This window comes from Aegilops tauschii, chromosome 7, assembly GCF_002575655.3.
Source record: "Aegilops tauschii subsp. strangulata cultivar AL8/78 chromosome 7, Aet v6.0, whole genome shotgun sequence".
Lineage (NCBI taxonomy): Eukaryota > Viridiplantae > Streptophyta > Magnoliopsida > Poales > Poaceae > Aegilops > Aegilops tauschii.
In genome coordinates, this window is record NC_053041.3 from 376,064,492 (window position 1) to 376,083,899 (window position 19,408).

At 48.2% G+C, this 19,408-nt stretch overlaps 1 protein-coding gene across 2 annotated transcripts; it reads right to left on the reverse strand.

Moving 5' to 3' along the window:
- Nucleotides 1-5,205: 5,205 nt before the first annotated feature.
- Nucleotides 5,206-9,386, reverse strand: LOC109766910 (protein NTM1-like 9). 2 transcript variants are annotated; one of them, XM_020325667.4, is made up of 7 exons: nucleotides 8,905-9,386; nucleotides 8,045-8,331; nucleotides 7,418-7,747; nucleotides 7,068-7,307; nucleotides 6,207-6,992; nucleotides 5,885-5,966; nucleotides 5,206-5,770 (listed from the first exon to the last, which is right to left on the reverse strand). In XM_020325667.4, exons 1-7 carry the CDS (start codon nucleotides 9,071-9,073, stop codon nucleotides 5,580-5,582), a joined length of 2,085 nt encoding a protein of 694 aa, XP_020181256.1. In that variant the 5' UTR covers nucleotides 9,074-9,386; the 3' UTR covers nucleotides 5,206-5,579. The 2 variants fall into 2 exon arrangements, with proteins under 2 accessions (XP_020181256.1, XP_020181255.1); XM_020325666.4 differs by having other exon boundaries at nucleotides 7,068-7,310; nucleotides 8,905-9,300.
- Between the last annotated feature and the right edge of the window lie 10,022 nt (nucleotides 9,387-19,408).

Below are 19,408 nucleotides of genomic sequence, written 5' to 3' on the forward strand. Positions count from 1 at the left end.
CTGGCTACATCTCACATGGGGACTCGATCGGCTTCAGTGAGCAGCGAGAAGGATCGATCGGATTCGGTTAGCAGCGAAGGAATCGGCCGACTTCAGTTAGCGTCGAAGGAATTGCTCGAGTTCAGTTAGCAGCGAAGGGGTCGATCAATCGGCTTCAGTATGTAGTGGCATCGATCGCTCATGTTCATTACGTAGCTAGCTAGTGCAATCACTCGGGTTCAGTAGCGAACGCCTCGCAAGGGTTCAGTTTGCGAGCGCCTCGCACACACACGCGTATGAGAGAAACGCGCAAGCCACATTGCATCGCTCCATCCCGACCACCCACCGTAACCAGGAACTCCATGATATTTTCCTCACCCTCACTTCTACCATGATTTTTTACGTCATGGACGGCCCAAAGAATGTCATGCAGGTGCATCTCCGGCCGGCCGAGGACGAAAAGCCCATTTCTGTCATGATTTTCTCTCATGGAAGTAGGAGCCCACCACATCAATGATGATACGTGTTTTTGTCACAATTATCGTCATAGAAGTGTCATAACCATGACAGATTTTTTTCCATTCGGGCCGATGTGTCTTTTTTTAGTGATGTCACATGCTTGAGCGTTGTATTGCATCATCTTCAATTCTTCTGCGGTTGCTTCACGATCCGGTTCTTTACAATCCTCAAAGAATTCACCTTGCAAGCCAACACAAACAACAACCCAAACGGCAGGGTTATGACCAAGAATATGCATTTTCATCTTACTTCCAACTAGTAAAGTTTGTAGCACCAAAATATGGACATCTACGGTGGTAGTTTCCCTCACTAGACGTCATACTCTCCTATGTGGTGAAACCAATGAAATGGAGACCAATGCTCTGATACCACTTGTAGGATCAAAGTATGTCTAGAGGGGGGTGATTAGACTACTTGACCAAATAAAAACTTATTATTCTCCCAATTTTAGTTGTAGACAAGTTTTACCAATTCTACCAAGTCAAATACACTCTACACATGCAAGTCTAAGAGTTGTGCAGCGGAAAGTAAAGACTTTCCACATGAACATAAAGGCGGGATTAGAGATTTCAAACGTAACGAAGACACAATGATTTTTGGCGTGGCTCCAATAGGTGGTGCTATCGTACGTCCATGTTGATGGAGACTTCAACCCATGGAGGGATAGGTTGCACGAGTCCACAGAGGGCTCCACCCACGAAGGGTCCACAAATAAGCAATCTTTTCTATTCCACCATGGCTTGCATCCACGAAATACTAGCCTCACTCGGGTGTATCTTCACGAAGTAGGCGATCTCCTTGCCCTTACAAACTCCTTGGTTCAACTCCACATGATCTTGGAGGCTCCCAAGTGACACCTAACCAATCTAGGAGACACCACTCTCCAAAAGGTAATAGATGTTGTGTTGGTGATGAACTCCTTGCTCTTGTGCTTCAAATGATAGTCTCCTCAACACTCAATCACCCTCACACAGATTTGGCTTGGGTAGGAGAAGGATTGGAGTGAAAAGCAACTTGAAGAGGCTAGAAATCAAGGTTCAAATGGTAGGAATGGAATCTCTTGATGTCAACACATGAGTAGGTGGTTCTCTCTCAGAAAATGAATGGTGGAAGTTATGTTTCGTTCTGATGGATCTCTTAGAGAGTAGGTGGGGGTGGAGGGGTATAAATAGCCTTCGCCCAAAATCCAACCATTACACACTTTTGACCCAAATCGGTGAGGCCGATTAGTGTAAAAGATATGAACGTTGGGCGTTTCGGTGGGACTAAAGTGGAACAACTTGGTGGGAGGGCAGAACACAGTCTTGGAATTTCGATTGTTTCAACTCGATGATTCCGAAGTGAAACAATGTCATCACAGAAACTTGGCAATGCCATCTCAGTGGGACCGAGTTCCTTTTCGGTTAAACTGAATTGCTAGGGTTTAGCAGTGGCAATGGTAGTGGTCATCTCGATGGGTCCGAATGGATGATTTCAGTGGCACCGAGATAGGGAACTAGGTTTTTGGACATATGTGTTTTGAGAAAATGACTAAGGATTTTTGGAGCAATATCACTAAGCACTTGAGCAACAACCTCATCAATAATACCTCATCCCCTTTTAATAGTATTAGCTTTCCTAAGGGACTCAATGTGATATTGGATCACTGAACCAAAAATGTAGAGTCTTGGAGTAGCTAATTCTTTTCCTTGACATTTTAAGGGGTCCACATCCATTAGTCCTTGCCATGCCAATTATTATCTTTTTCTGAAATCTAGTTGCAAAGTATATTACATCAATGATGTATATGTCGTTATTAATTACCAAAACCAACTGGGGATTAGTTGCACTTTCAACAATGGCGCCGCAGACGCGCTCTCCCGAGTTGGTCACCGTCACGCTCATGGATCGGCGCCAACACAGCCCTCCAAGCCAAGCTCATCGCCGCCTTACATGATAGTGCTCTCGGAGGGCACTCCGACATCGGCGCGACGGGCGAGCGGGTGTGCAAACTGTTTGTGTGGATCGGGCTCAAGCGCGTCGTGGAAGACTATGTGCACCAATGCCTCGCTTGTCAGCAGGCCAAGCACGAGCACCTCCACCCCGCCGGCAAGCTACAGCTACTCCCCATCCCAACCGAGCCGTGGCATGATTTGACGATGGATTTCATCGAGGGCCTTCCAACCTCCGAGGGCTATGACACGATCATGGTGGTGGTGGACTGCCTGACAAAACTTGCCCACTTCGTGCCCCTTCATCATCCCTTCACCGCGGCGCAAGTAGCTCGCGCCTTCTTGGACTTCATCATCAAGCTCCACGGCGTGCCACACTCCATTGTCTCTGACAGGGACAAGATCTTCACAAGCGATATGTGGTGCGAACTACTTGCAGCAGCCGGCACCAAGCTCCTCTACACTACCACCTACCACCCTCAAACCGATGGCCAAAGCGAGCGCGTCAACCAGTGCCTCGAAATGTACCTGCGTTGTGTTGTTCAAGATCGTCCCAAGAAATGGCGTAAATAGCTGCCCGCCGCGGAATTTTGGTACAACTCCACCCATCACAGCTCTCTCCGGTGTTCTCCCTTCAAGGCCCTCTACGGCACCGAACCCAATTTGGGAGGACTGCCAGCTTTCAACGACAAGCTCTCCTCCGACACGGCCTCGAGTGACCTCGACTGGGCGACGCACACAAAGTTGCTCCCGGGACACCTCACCCGTGCCCAAGACCACTTCAAGAAGCAAGCTGACAAGTAGCGCTTGGAACGTGCCTTCACTGTCGAGGATCAAGCCCTCCTCAAGATCCAACCTTATGTGCAGGTCTCCGTTGCGAGACGCCCCTGCCGGAAACTAGCATACAAGTATTTCGGCCCGTTCACCATCCTGGAGCCATCGGCACCCTCGCCTGCCGCCTGGAGCTACCACCGGACAGCCGCATCCATCCGGTATTCCACGTCTCTCAATTGAAGTCGTTCGCCCCCAAACTACTCGCCCGTCTTCTCCGAGTTGCCCAAGATACGGGACTTGACGAAAACACCACTCGTTCCGGTGGCCATCCAAGAACGCCACATGGTGAAGAAAGGAGACGCTGCGCTCATCCAAGCCCGGTGCAATGGTCCACACTGTCCACGGATGCCACTACCTAGGGGGATCACAACATCCTTCGTGCGCGTCTTCCTGTAGCCAGCATCTGGAAAGACCCTGCGCCTCAAGAAGGGGCGACTTTCACGCCTGCCATTCCGGTAGCAGCACCTAAACCTGCAGCGGACACCGAGTGCACGAACCGTGCAGTCACCAGTCAGAGTTGGGCCATAGCCTACGAGTCTTCTGGGCCGGAGCCCGTGTAACGCGTGTAAGCCCATGTCGGGTGTGTGTGGTGGATACTTAGGCCCAGTTCTTTTCACACAGGATTCTGCAGAATCAAGATTTTGGAAAATTATCCCAGAATCTGTTGGCGAGTTCTTTTCTGGGATTGTAGGTTGAGATTCTGGAAAGAGTTGTGTGTTGAAATGTCTGTAGTACCCTTAGACAGAAATTGTTTGATGAATTTATTAACACCTTGTTGTTTCTAACGGTATCTAGTCGAATTTGAGTACGAAAGTGATTTACGAATGTCATAAAAAGTGCTAAATATTACATTTAGAATGGATAAAGATTTGTTCATTACAAAAGTGGATGAACTAAAAAATGGATAATCTCAAGGTACGAGACTAGCAGCAATCGCATCGCGTATTGCGTTCATGGTACCATCATCTTCTCGTGGTAGAGCATTGGCACCTGTAAACGGCAATGGAGGTTGCACATATGCATCATTGTCGAACTTGTCAAAATGCTCACCGTGAGCGTCGGCGTCGAACTTTGAGGGACGGAGCTGAGGGCCGGGGCGGACTGAGGGGCGAGGACGAGCTGAGGAGGGAAACTGGACGGCAGGGGCGGCAACGGCTTGTCCTGGCCGACGGCGGCGCGGCAACCCTAGCCGCTGCCGCGAAGCTGACGGGGCGGGGCAAACTGCCGGGCGGGGAGGGCGGGGCGGACTGGGCAAGGGAGGCTGGCCGGCGGGGGCGGGGGCGGGCGCGGCTAGAAGGTCCGCTGCCCCGATGCGGTGCGGGAACTGGGAGACGAGCGAGCGGTGGGGTGCGTCCGCTCGTTTTCGGGGTCCTGGGTTGGAGTGCGGGATGGCATTTTGATCATAAATACGTGATATAATAAGGGTACAGCTATACTTCGAAACGTTTTCTTTGGTGGGACTTGCCAGAATCCTGAGATTGTGGGAGAAACCAGGTATTTTGTGATTTAGGGATTGCACTAGGATTCTGAAGAATTCGGTTGAGATTTTGGAGGTTCAATCGAGTTCTTTTCGCTCAGGATTTTCGGGACCAAGATTCTCCATAATCTGCTCAAAAAAACTGGGCCTTAAGAGTGTGGTGGATACTTAAGACAACGATGCCACTGTTAGGGTTCATGTTGAATAAGAAAGTGAATTGATCTCCTTCCCCGGTTGCTTCATCCCCTCACCTACTCCTCTCGTCCTGCTTCATCCCCTCACCTACTCCTCTCGTCCTCCCCCGCAGCTGCAGCTGCGGCAGGGATGCGAATTACCTTATCTGGTTTTTTTTTGTACCAGATGTGTGCTGGTGCTGACTGCTGAGAGCTCAGTTGGTATTTCAGCCGCTGCAGCGCGGCAACAGGGACCCGACTTACCTTATCTGTTCTTTTTTTTTACCAGATATGACTGCTAAGCAACTGCAAAGTTCTATAAAATGCAAAAAGGATCTGCAACAGATCTAATTAGGTTCAGACCTTACATCATCACAACAACACACATCATGGATGACTACAACCTGGTTGCCAACATCTGCGGTGACAGAAAAACAAAAACTAGCATGTACTAAGTCACAGGCATCTACAGCAACACTTGCTCCTTGCTTCATCCCGCTTCTCATTTGCTACCTCACTTCATTTCACAGCCCCCCGCCGGAAGGGGAACAAACACTTCGCTGTCTTACAACCGTCTTAAACGCAGGCAGCAAGACACAGTATGTACAATGCTCACAGCCGATGTGGGGAAAATGTGACACATTAAATCCCACCATAAGAGAGCTATTATGCCCATCCGTAGATCCCAACGCTGACAAGGACGAGAAGAGCCACCGACAGAACTGGCAAGATCATGCGTGCTGCGAAGCCTCCCCTCTTCCTTGGTGCTCTCACATGTGGCTGGAGACCACACTCCTGCTTGTTCTCCTTGTCGCTTTTCTCTGCCGTCTTCCGCAGCCTCATACCAGAATTAGCTTCTGGATCAAGCATTGCAGCATCAGCATGTCAATAATATGTTGAATAGGCTTCCCAAGGCAGAAGCCAACAATAACAAGATAACAAGATGTATAATAGCTCAGCAGACTAGTTACCATGATCAGGCATGTACATTTGCTCATCAGCATGACTGTTGCCAGCGTCGTCTGGGAAGTTTGTGTCCACATGCTCTTCAATCTGGAAGACGAATACCAAAACATGTTAGTATTACAAACTGCAGCTCGTTGCCAGGCATCATTGTCATGCAGGAGTTCATATAAGCTAGAACAGGCCCAATGAAGAAAGCACAGGAACAGGTCATAAACTAAGACACCTTCCACGCATATAATGGAACTAACCGTAGGACACCCAATATCTATCTTTTACCACCAAAGTCCAGTTGAAGAATTAGGTCAAGAGTAAGAAAGAAGTCCTCACCTCAGCTTCCAGCCCTTTGTTTTCACTTCCATGTTTTATAATGCAACTTGACGCACCATCAACACTGGAACATGATCCTGCATCAAGGTTTGATTGTAGCCGTAACCTTCGCACTGCAGTCCCTTGTTCGGTGGTAAATGAGCTATCTGTGCTTGTGCTCATAATATTAATCCCTGTTGCCTCAGCATCAGCTTCATTGGAAGGCATATTTGAACTTGGAGCAGGGCGCCGGGCCATAATAGTAATCCCCGTTGATTGAGCGTCATCACAGTCGGAAGGTGCACTTTTAGTTAGAGCACGGCGCCGGGTCATAATAGTAACCCCGGTTGACTCAGAATCATCTACATCAGCAGATGACTCAACAGATTCACTCGTATACTTCGAAGTTACAATATCTGATTCTTCATCTTCATGTTCATCTCTGGTCATGCTCTCTCTACTCTCAACATTGACATCAGACAATGAATCCAGTAGCCGAAGCCTCCTTGGTGCAATGCCCTGTTGAGAAAATATATAGTTCGGATGCACAGTAGACTGTAACTGCTGATGCATGGGATTAAATCCAAAACCGTTGCTCCATACATCATTCTGCCCACTTGAATCGTCCATGCTATTGAACAAATCTTGCAAGGACTCATCGCCGGAGTCCATGGAAAGTACATCCGGATTAGTGCCATAAGGAAGCAATGTTGCATTCTCATATAATCCACTTTGTTGCGGATTTGTGTCATCTGACAGAAAATTACCGAACCAGTTTGGACCATCATATAGCAACTCACCCTGAGCCTACAGAGAACAAACAAATATAAGAAGGCAGACAATAATCATAACATATACAGCAGATGCCAAAATAATCATTACCTGCATAAAAACAGTGTCTGAATCATACTGAACTTTACATGCAGTTGATGAATGCTCATCTGGATCAGCAATTGTTTCATTCAAGAAATCTTCCACTGAATTATGAGGTAACTGAAGTAGAAGCTTATCCACATCATCAAGCGATAACATGGGGGCGGAAACGGTTGCAAATTCATGAGACCCGAGATTTTTCGTCTGTGAATCAATTAGGTGAGCCAAAGAGCCAACCGGCATATCAGCCTGCTTTATTATATATGATAAATCAGTATGAGGACTTCAGGACCTTAACTCACTTTGAGAGACTGTACACTTAAATAATGCATGATATAGAGGTACACAGTTCTGCTCACCTTCGGACTTTCATCGACATTACCATGAAAAGGCATGCCTAAAACATTTGCTTCATCTATCCCCGAATTGCCATTTCGGTCTGCAAGCCACCTTGTAACTGGTGTGCCCGGAGTATCAATGGTACCTGGCAACTCAATTGGACATCCATGCAGACCAGATTCAGGAAATTCCTTATTTATGAGTGTGATAGCTTCCTCGTTTGCTTCCATGTTGTCAGGAGTTGAACGAGATGGAGTGGGAGAGTAGCCACTTCTATCCATTTCCTCTGGAATGGAGCGCTCAGTTTTCTCCAATTGCTTTTGAAATAGGCGGTAGAGAACATAACCACCCTGAAAGTACACAAATATCACAGCAGAAGTATCAGACAACGAGGTAGTAGTAACCATTTCCAATCCAGGGGCAATTTACTTTTTGTTTATTTTGACTGCTCAAAGCGTGCAGACAATCGGATTTGTGCTGTGTTGATTATGTTGTTACTTCATTTTACAGTCTAAAACGAAACTGGTAGGTTTCAGAAGATGTTGGTCAATGAGCCTGTTATATCTAAGAACTTAGAACCGCACTGTGAACAGAATCTAACAGCACTGCCACGAAAAACTGAGAAAGAAACAGATAGAGGCCCATACCTGCTCGCCAGACTCAAACTCTGGCTCGGTGGTGCGGTACTCGTGCATAATCCAACCAGTGCGCTCCCCTTTCGGGGCACGTCCTCGGTGGAACACAAGGGTCTTCTTCATGCCAATCATATGCTGCTTCTTCTTCTCGCCCTTGGACTTGATGACCCTGTCCTTCCCGGTGGCCTTCCAGTACCCAGCCTCCGTCGCCCTGTTTGACCTGCTTCCATTGGGATACTTGCGGTCCTTTGGTGCAAAGAAGAACCACTCTGGATCCTCCGAGCGGATCAAAGCTTTATCTGCAAGCACCACAATACCGGCGTCAGAAGAAATGGAATCTTCATCCAAAGGTATTGACATTCAAATTATTAAATAGCACCACGCCCAATAGTTACAGCTGCATCGCACCAAATCGCATCTCGGAAAAAGGGTATACTAGAGAAATATATAGCAGGCATCGAGGGAATCGTATCAAATATCAGCACCCCGAACACCTTTTTTACTGAATTTCGCAGCCCCCAAACAGCACGATGCAAACAGCGAGAATCAGCCAGTGAATCAAACGAACTAACAAAAAAAGGATGGTCCCCGAGGGATCAGAACCCCCCAAACGGAACGCGCCGACGGAGAATCGCAAGAACAGACTGGCTGGAGTGGTTACAAGAACAGCAACGCGTACAAAACGGGGGAGACAAATGGGGGGAAATCAAACTCAGAACCCCAAATTAGGCACGAATCGCAGCGACCAAAATCAGAGGCCGCAAAACAAAGACACAACGGAGCCCCCGAGTCCAACCGCATACGAGACGATCATCCAAGCTCCAGGACCAAAACATCCCCCCACACACAAGAGGCGGCAGGAGCGGCAGTACCTGGGAGGTCCCACGGCTCGCACTTGCAGACGTCGATCTCCGGGATCACCTCGACCTCGTTCTTGATCTGCCCCGTGATCTTCCCCTTGAGGTAGTGCCTGACGAGCTCCTCGTCGGTGGGGTGGAACCTGAAACCGAGCGGTAGCGCCTTGAGCTCCATCACCGTCATGCTCCTCCACTGTCCCAAGCTCTCATCCAACGACTACGAGACCCAACCCGGTAGGAGATTCGGAGCTCAGGGGATATACTTAGCAGCGAAGGAAGCGGAGGGGGTGGATTTTGCCTAGGGTTTGGTCGGATTTGGGGATTTTTAGGGGAGGATGCGGGGAGGAGACGTGTGTGCGAAGAAAGCGAGTGCCGCGTGCCTTCCTTTACCGCGTCCGGAATTTGCTCTGTATATACCCCGCGTCCGGGTTTACCCCCTTGATGACCATAATATTACGGTTCGGCCACTGCCGCCGCACCACGCTGCCCACTGTCCAGTGAACCAGTCCAGCAGCGATGCGGGGACGGGGACGGGGAGGGCTCTTTGTTTTTCCCCTGCTCAAATATATTAGGCCGCCGGCTTACCGCCGTAAAAAAATATTCGAAAAGTCTAATGCCCACACGTGTGGGCGTTAGCCAACTCGCGCACACGCATCCATTGCCGTCCAGTAGCTACTGCACGAATCTTGACACGATCTGGCTGATTTCTTGTGCCACGTAGGACAAGTCGATTGTGTGGTGTGTAAGAGGGGTGGCCCGCACGCCGGTTTCCTCTCTGCGGTCAACGGTTGACACTCGGGGGCGTGCGGTGGGACAGCGGTTGCGCCCGCACGCGTTGCCCGAATGCGGTTGCCGTCTAGCACGGCATACTTCACACCCCCATCATGCGCGGTTCCATTTACTCCCCCCACTTCTCTACTCACCCAACCCACCATCCGCGGCAGTTCATTCGATTGGAGGAGAAGCCGATAGGAGGAGGAGGCGGCGGAGGCGGAAGAGTCGACGGCATTCGCGGCCGTCGGTGAGGCTCGCCGGACCAGAGAGTCTACGCCGGAGTGCCCGCAGCTTGAAGGTAATGCTCCTCCCCGCGCTGACATTCCTCCCTGCATTTTCCCCTCTCCCCTCTGCGGTGGATTTCTCCGCTCAAGATTCATAGTGATTACGGCGTAATCACGGTGCTCCGGCGTTCCCGTCGGCGGCGGAGTCCCTGAAAGATCGTGGATGTCGCCTAGAGGGGGGTGAATAAGCGCTTTAAAATAATTACGGTTGAGGCTTGAACAAATGCGGAATAAATCTAGCGGTTAATTTGTCAAGCACAAAACCTACAACAACTAGGCTCACCTATGTGCACCAACAACTTATACTAAGCAAGAGAAACTACTTAGGTGATAGCAAGATATATGACAAGAAACAATATGGCTATCACAAAGTAAAGTGCATAAGTAAGGGCTCGGGTAAGAGATAACCGAGGCACGCGGAGACGACGATGTATCCCAAAGTTCACACCCTTGCGGATGCTAATCTCCGTTTGGAGCGGTGTGGAGGCACAATGCTCCCAAGAAGCCACTAGGGCCATCGTAATCTCCTCACGCCCTCGCACAATCCAAGATGCCGTGATTCCACTAAGGGACCCTTGAGGGCGGTCACCGAACCCGTACAAATGGCAACCCTTAGGGGCGGTCACCGAACCCGTACACTTTGGCGACCCTTGGGGGCGGTCATCGGAACCCGTCAAATTGCTCGGGGCGATCTCCACAACCTAATTGGAGACCCCGACGCTTGCCCGGAGCTTTACACCACAATGATTGAGCTCCGAACACCACCAACCGTCTAGGGCGCCCAAGCACCCAAGAGGAACAAGCTCAAGGGTACCAAGCACCCAAGAGTAATAAGCTTCTCAACTTGTAACTTCCACGTATCACCGTGGAGAACTCAAACCGATGCACCAAATGCAATGGCAAGGGCACACGGAGTGCCCAAGTCCTTCTCTCTCAAATCCCACCGAGGCAACTAATGCTAGGGAGGAAAATGAGAGGAAGAACGAAAGAAGAACACGAAGAACTCCAAGATCTAGATCCAAGGGGTTCTCCTCACTTAGAGGAGAAAGTGATTGGTGGAAACGTGGATCTAGATCTCCTCTCTCTTTTCCCTCAAGAACTAGCAAGAATCATTGGAGGGATTGAGAGTTAGCAAGCTCGAAGAAGGTCAACAATGGGGAAAGAACACGAGCTCAAAGGATAAGGTTCATTGGGGAAGAAGACCCCTTTTATAGGAGGGGGAAAATCCAACCGTTATGTGCTCAGCCCGCACACGAGCGGTATTACCGCTCCACGAGCGGTACTACTGCTCGGGCGGAAGAAGCAGGGAACAGGAGCAAGAAAATAAGAACCTTGGGGCGGTAGTACCGCCGATAAGCGGTACTACCGCTCACCCCAGCGGTACTACCGCTGGAGGAGTAGAACACGGGACAAAAGGAGGCAGGACAAAGCAGAGTACGGTGGCAGTAGTGCAGTAGCGGTACTACCGCTCGACCGGAGCGGTACTACTGCTTATAGGCGGTACTACCGTGCCTTACTGCCGCGCGACTACTGCTGAACCCGACACGAAAAGAGCAGACCCAAAATCGAGGCGGTAGTAGAGCGGTACTGGAGAGGTACTACCGCTTGACGCTACAAGCGGTACTACCGCTGCCACCGCGGTACTACCGCAGGGAGAAAAACAGAACTGCCAAAACTTCTTCATATGAGCTCCGAATTGAGCAAACTCAAGCTTGTTGGATACAAGACGACGAGTAGCATCAAAACAGCGACTGGTTATAGTAAGAATAGGCAGGGGAGGTATGCCTAACAAATAGAGGAGTGAAACCTCCAACCGAGAAGAACCGGCATAACCTCCAACATCGAAAACATCATAGAAGAAGCATGTGAACTCCGTTTTCGATGAACTCGAGCTTGTCATGAAAATGACCATAAGCTCCAAATCTCACAAGGAGAAGAATCAAAGAAGAACCAATAAAGATGATGCAAGGATGCAATGGTTTGAGCTCTCTATGAACGATACGATCAAGCTACTCATCGAGAGCCCCCCTTGATATTACGGCAATCGATCCTATAACCCGGTCTCCCAACTACCACCATGAGACCGGTAAAATAGAAAACCTATCAAGAGCAAACCTTTGCCTTGCACATGGTCCACTTGAGCTATATGATGACGATCTTGACTCCCTCAAGATGGACCACCTTTCTTGATTGTGTTGGCTCGATGAAGACTAGTTGATTGCTCCCCCATATTCCACTATGGGTGAGCCACCCTTCCGCACATCTTCACAAGTCCATTGTCACCACAATGGATGGCAAGCTTCAAGCATTTGATCTCTTCGTGATGCTTTACTTGAACTTGCCCGCTTCACTTGAACTTGCACATCGCAACCTAGCCCCACAAAGAACTCTCACGAAGACCATGGGTTAGAACACAAAGCGTAATTGGCAATGCTTACCATACCATGGGATCGCTTGATCCCTCGGTACATCTTGTGCGCTTTGTGTGTTGATCAACTTGATTCACTCTTGACTTAGTCTTGATCAACCTTGACTCTTTCCAACTCTCTTCATTTGGATGATGTCTTGAAGGTAAACATGAATGATCACACAATCTTCTTCTTCAAGACATGCTTGCAATAAGCTCAACTCTCACATGACCAATCTTTGGATAATTCCTTAATAACACCTTGGTCACCACATAAACTCCTTGAAACCAACACATGGACTTCAAGAAATGCCTATGGACAAATCCTTCAAATATAACTCAAGGCAACCATTAGTGCATAGAGATTGTCATCAATTACCAAAACCAAACATGGGGGCACCGCATGTTCTTTCAGTCCCGTGTTTGCCGTTTAGGATGGCATTGCGCAGGTTCGTCGTCGCCGCGGTGGCAGTGATGCCGGTGTGGCTCGCCATGTCCGCAACCACATCCGGGTGTTGCGGTTCGATTTGAGCCGGCGGTTTTGTAGTTGTTAGTCATGCATTGCCCTAAAATGTTGTTGCCATTGGTGCATTAAGTTTTTTGTTGGTTAATTTCAGGGTTTGATAGTTGGGATTGAACCCTAGATCTAGGTAGTTGTGTTTCAAAGTGAATTACAAAGGCAGCCATAGTAGTTCCAGGAACTGTATGCACTGGAAGGCAACTAATTTCGTGATCAACCGTGTCAGTTGCCACAAACATGCTTGCCATGTGGCAACTAATTTTGTGAACACACAATGGCTGTTGCCATGCTGTAGGCAGCATAATGGGGTAAATTCACTGTATTGTAAACTGAATTCGCGTTTTGCCTTCTGACTTGTGATATATGAACATACATGGCAACTCGTTTTTAATACGAGGTCAGGGTGTGTGTTTGCCAGATTTACATGCTGTGTGGTGGATGTTTTTATGCACTTTTTGAGTTGTCGTGCACTTTTAACATGGCAATTTGAACCTACCACACTTGCCTGTGAAGATATGGCAACTCATTTTTATATCAGGACAGGGTGTCGGTTGCCTCATTATATGTTTGTGCATTGTAGTACGTGTCCCTTTTTGTTTCTAGTTTCTTTTGCGTTAACATGGCAACTTCAACATTTTGTTAAATTGCCTTATGAACTGTAGATTTTTAATGAAGCCAATGTGTTTAGTTGCCACATTTATCGTTGGACAATCGTAGGGGGTGTGGGTGTTCATGGTTACATACTGTCTTGAAATGCTATTTTGCGAGCAGTGCAGGAAGTTTTTTGTTGACGAATTTCAGGTTATGATAGTTGCCAATGAACCCTAGATCGAGGTAGTTGTTTTTCAAAGTGCAGTAAGAAGGTAGACATGATAGTTTCAGCAACTATCTGCACTGGATGGCAACTAATTCCCTGATCAACTGTGTCAGTTGCCACAAATATGTTTTCCATGCGGCAACTTTTTGTGTGCACACAATATGGCTGTTGCCATGCTGTAGGCCTGATAAAGTGTAGTAAATAGGTAGTCATGGCAGTTTCAGCAACTATGTGCACTGGAAGGCAACTAATTTCCTGATCAAATGTGTCAGTTGCCGCACAGTATGATTATATGTGGCAAGTATTTCTGTTACCACACTAAGGTTGTTGCCATGATATCGGCAGGATAATGCGGCAAATTCTCTGTACAATATACTCACTTTTTGTGTTTGCCCATACTGACTTGTGATATCTGAACATATTTTTGGCCGTACTACATGGCAACTCATTTTTTAATATGAGGTCAGTTTGTGAGTTGCCACATTACATGTTGTTGAGTAGATGTTTTCAACGCTTTTTGAATTGTCTTGCATTTTTAACATGGCAATTTCAACCTAGTACATTCGCCTTTGAATATGTGGCAACTCATTTTTTGTATGAGGACAGAGTGTGAGTTACCACATTATATGTTGCCACATTATATGTTACCACAATATATGGCAACCTAGTACTTTTTGCCACTTTCAATTGAGCCTTTGTGGCAAGTACATTCTGTTGGGTGGCAACTGCTTACTTCATGCTTTCATTTTCACCCTAACATTTTTGCTTTGTTCTTACATCAGCAGAATGGCTCGCGGTGATCATCAAGACGATGATGATGATTTCATGGAGTTACCGCGGCAGAATCGCGCAACTAGACGGACAACAGACGGTGATGAGGTAACTGTCCACCCCCCAGCCCCACTCCCCCCATATGTTTTGAATGTCATGTTGAGTTTGCAATCGTCTGATAGGGTCTAAACCTTCATGATGGTGAAACATGGCAACAAATGATCATTTCTCTGTTTTGCAGAAGAAGAAACGTAATCGCAATAGGGCTTCACAGGAACGCCTGACTATATTGACCGAAGGATTCACCGACGACCAGAAGGGAGCTGCTACTGAGTTGGGGATGCAAGCTCTGATGGATGTTCGGTGCAAGAATCTAGTGAATCCTGTATGCGACTAGCTCAGTGAGATTTACGAGCCCGCCTCCAGGGAATTTGTGATTCCGGCACGTGGAAGACTGCCGTTAGACGAGGAATCCGTGTTCTGGACATTGGGTGTGCCCCGCGGAGAGATCAAAGTCCCGTATGAGGTCAATAATACGATTGAGGAAACGTTGTTTACCCGTTTGTTTCCTGGGTTGACATCCATGCCGAACACGACCGTGCTGGCAAATTCACTAGAGGGCATGACAACCCATGGCGAGGTTTTCAAGATGAAGCTACTCATGTACCTGATCTCAGCTGTTTTTGCGCCGACCACATCTCTTCGCCCAAGCAACAAATGCTTCCCCATCCTGGTGAATGTTGTATCTCTACTCCTTCATTTTTCCTTCAATCTTTTGACTCCTATGTCATCTGTAAGTTAGTCACTGCCAGTTTTTTGATGTTTTCCCATTTTGACTTCTGATGCAGCAACTTCTTGTCCTGAAATTTGTGTCGTGCAGGCAAAACTGAAAGAAGTGAAGAACATGAATTGGTGTAAGTTAATTGTGGACTTCCTGCATGATGCATTCTCAAACAAGATGTACCAGAAGGGTTGTCGGCTCCATTTAATGGTATTTTTGTACTACTCTTTTTGCAAACACTCCTAGCTCCTTGAGCATGCATGGCAACCATGATGGTGACATTGTGGCAACTGCCACCATAACAAGATGGCAACTGCCAACATAACTAGATGGCAACTAGCAGAAATACATGGCAACTAACAGAAATACATGGCAACTCTTTTCCTTCTTCATGCCCTCCAACTTGATGATTGACGGATCATGCGTTAGCTTCTTTTTTGCAAAATACCATGATGGCAACTCATATTTTTTCTTTTTAAATTGTTGTACATCAGCTCATGTACGTCGATCGTCTTGATCTGTCTACTGTGGACTTTACTGGGATAGGAGGCCGGCCGCCTCCACACAAGTATGCAGTTCCTGCGTGGACTTACGATGCTGTCAAGGCGGTGCTTGCCGCAGACAAGATAACTGATACAAAATACGGGAAACTGCAGGTTAGTTCTGGCTTCTTTCTTTGCATGGCATTCTTTCATTTTTTGACGCTGCATAACATATGAAAAAATCCCCATACGGCAACCGTCCGTGGCAACAAGAGATGACTACCTTGTTAGCCATGGCTGTCTGCGCATGGTATCCATGTCTTACGCCACATGGCAACTTTGCCATTCATTTTGAAACTTCTATCCTACACCTCTTTTTTGTTGCAATACATGAACTGTTAGTTAGTGTTCATTGTTTTCTATCTTTACATGCTAGCTATTTTTTTGGTTTTTTCCAGCTGATGGCCAAGCATGCTATAGACTATAGCGTGTTTGGTGGGCCTCACAACTTTGGAAAGTGGATGGACGTGCACTCAGCTCCGTCTTGTCCTGTTGAGGTAATCAAGGATATATATCAATGGTTGTGTTTGGTTTATTTTGATCTTGTGCACGCGACTTTAATACGGTTGGTTACTGCTGCTTCTTGTTTCGCGCACAGGCGAGGGCACCTGTTGAGCATCTAATTGGGCAGTTTGCATTCAGAATGACCAGCTTGCTCGGGAAGTTGGTTGAGGGTTGGACGTCCCTTAATGGCTCTGACAGCGACGCGGTTGCGAGGCAGTTCACTCCATTCGTTGCAGAATGGACACATCGGCCAACTGGTTGCCGTGGTCTGTACGACTACAACAGCTCGCAGGAGCTTCCCGACACACAAGATGAACTAGATGGAGATGTTGCTCTCGACAAGGACGATGACAATGACATGGAGAACGTGCAACATGACACCGACGATGATGAACATGTCGACGTTCGTGCAGGTGGTAAGAAGGGCAAGGGTGTACCAGATGTCCCCTCACCGGAGAAAGTCAAAGAACAGACAGCTGCGAGAGGCAAGGGGGTGTCGCCCTCAAAGAGGGGGAGGGATCCAGAGGAGGTTGGGCAGGGCTCTCCTGTCAAGAGACCTAGGACCGATCCCTTAGCTGCTAGGAGGAGGTTCGACTTCTATTTTAGTGTTTTGTTTTGTCTATCCTTTCGAACAGACTGGCCCCCTTTTTCCATTTGTTTTTGCTAAGCATGGCAACAATTTTCGTGTCTGACACTTGGCACCTTTTTTTGCCTCTTTCTTATATGTGCAGCGAGGCGACAGCTGGTGGACGAGCAGTTACGAAGAAACAAGCACCAACGCCAACCCGTGTTTCTGCTCGATTGAACAAGGGTGCCCCTATTGCTGGTGACACGCATTCCACTAGGTCATCTCCTCGTATGTCGACTTCCAACACTGGTGATCCTGTCGTGTTGCCAGATTTGAGGAAGACAGTCAAGAAGTAGGTTATCCATGTTCTTTCTTCATTGCCATATTGCTATATTTTTGCCTTTCAATGCAGCTGTTCAGCTTGCCACATGGGCTACTGCCGTCAGTCCCACATCGCAACTGCTATTTCTCCCATGCTTTATTTCTTCTTACCACATGGCAACTCCTGCTTTGTTTTGCATGGCAACTGCTAACCAGGCAAAATGGCAACTGCTAACCAGGCAAAATGGCAACTCTTATTCCACCTACATGACAACTACCAGCTTTTCCATCTGTTTGTGCACTCATCCACACCTAGTTTTGAAAATGGCAGTCGTGGCACATCACACATTTCTTACATTTTTAAGATGTCTACCATGGCAACCGCTGCTTGTTATGCATGGCAACTGCTAACTGGTCCACATGGCAACTCTTGTTCCACCTACATGGCAACTATCATCTATTCATCTAACAATGTTTGTGTATGTTTTTTTAGGGTGAAGAAGACTACCACACGCGTGACGAAGCAGAACCCCAGAGACCCACTCGAACGCATACACTCAAAGTTGTCGACAGGTGGCAACTCAGACGTTCATGAGGCGCAAGTGCACAAACCTGCTGCTGCATCATCCACTGTTCCCACTAGCTCTGATGCAAGCGGCCGAACATCTCCGCCGGTTGCAGATGTGCAGGCTACGACAGCAGGCATCTGTACACGAGTCGGTATCTGCCAGGACTGCTGTAATATTGCCCACTCTGCTAGCAATGAAGGATGCTGCTGTGAGCCATGCGACCCGATCAGCAAGTGTTGAAGTGGACGCCCCCGAGATCAACCTAAGCAAGGAAGATTCCCGCTCATCTGACACGGATTCCAAGCGCGTGGGTGGTGGCACTTCTTCGTCCACGAAAGAAGGGGCTGAGGCGACAGTTCATAATGATATGCCATCCATAGGTGAGACACTTGGCACAACAGCTCCAGCTTCTGGTGCTCCAGAGGTTGCCAAGGTGACCGTTACGCGAGCTGGTCTTCCACCTAGGCGTCGTAGCCCCAGCAAGCAATCTGCAGACACACCCAACGCGCCTGCTGTAGCTAGGAGCAGCAGAGATGACTCTGGTTATGTGCCTGCGTCCACACTATTCCCACCACCTGCCAGAAGCAATGTGATGGAGAGAACGGAAGACCGGAGTACAACCGACCCAGGTGGCAAGCCGGGCACGACTGACGGAGGTGAACGTGCGGAGCAGACTGCGTCTTTACCCGCAGTGGATAACCCCAGCTTAAATCTGTGCACTTCTAAGCTCCCAGTCAACATCGGTGTCCCCTACAGCCCAAACAAGAAGATTGTCAAGAAAGCTGCGACTGATACCGCTGACAGCACGCCCCGTCCTACAAATAAGCCTGATGACTCTGCAGCAGCCGATGCAGAAATGTTTGTTGATCTTTCACCCTTGGATTCTGCCCAGCAAGCTGTTCACGGTCCGGCCAGTAGGCAGGAGAGGCACTCAATGGCCTTCACCCCACCGAGTTGTAGCCTTGGCATTGATCACAGTCAAGATGAACCAGTGGTGCAAGATCCTTCACCAGTTGCCTTTGCTTTCCCGGCAGGCATGGCCCCAATGATGGCGCAGCCAATGGTCGAGGGCAAGAAGGCTGTGAAGTTCGCAGAGCCGGTTGTGCAAGGTACATTTCTTTATGCGTTTATCATATTCGTGTATACATCTTTTTAGTCTGACTTTTGTTCCAAGCATTTTTTTTGGGTTCTCACTTGTGATGGCAAATGTTATCTGATGGACATGGCAACTGGATTTGCTTGCACGCTATCACCTACATTTTTCTGTTGCCATACTCCATTTTTCCATTCTGCAAGCACATGGCAACTGCAATTGATACATCATGGCAACTGTAGCTGTTGTCACATGGCAACTACAATGCATTGCACATGGCAACTAGAGTTGCCTGCACATGGCAACTCCCTACTTTCTGTGCCTACATCTCATATTTCTGCAACCTTTATTTCAAACTAGATTTGTTTTGTTTTCCAAGGATTCCTAACCCACTTTTTTTATCCGTGCAACCACCCCTGAGGAGATTACGCCGTCACTTGATGAAGCTTACCGCAGGATTGAGGAGGCAGCATTGCAGAGGAGGTCCTCACGAGGTCAGGGCCAATCAAGTACCAACGTGCCTGCTGAGTCCGTATCTGAGGATACCATTAGAAGTGCCACCCCTGGT

What these genes read in the sequence shown, in the direction of transcription:
- LOC109766910 (XM_020325666.4), bottom strand. Translation starts at nt 9,073, where the DNA reads ATGACGGTGATGGAGCTCAAGGCGCTACCGCTCGGTTTCAGGTTCCAC. An exon ending in CGAGCCGTGGGACCTCCCAG is followed by an intron (nt 8,332 to 8,904) that starts GTACTGCCGCTC and finishes TGGTGCTTGCAG; the next exon opens with ATAAAGCTTTGATCCGCTCG. An exon ending in ATGTCGATGAAAGTCCGAAG is followed by an intron (nt 7,311 to 7,417) that starts GTGAGCAGAACT and finishes TATATAATAAAG; the next exon opens with CAGGCTGATATGCCGGTTGG.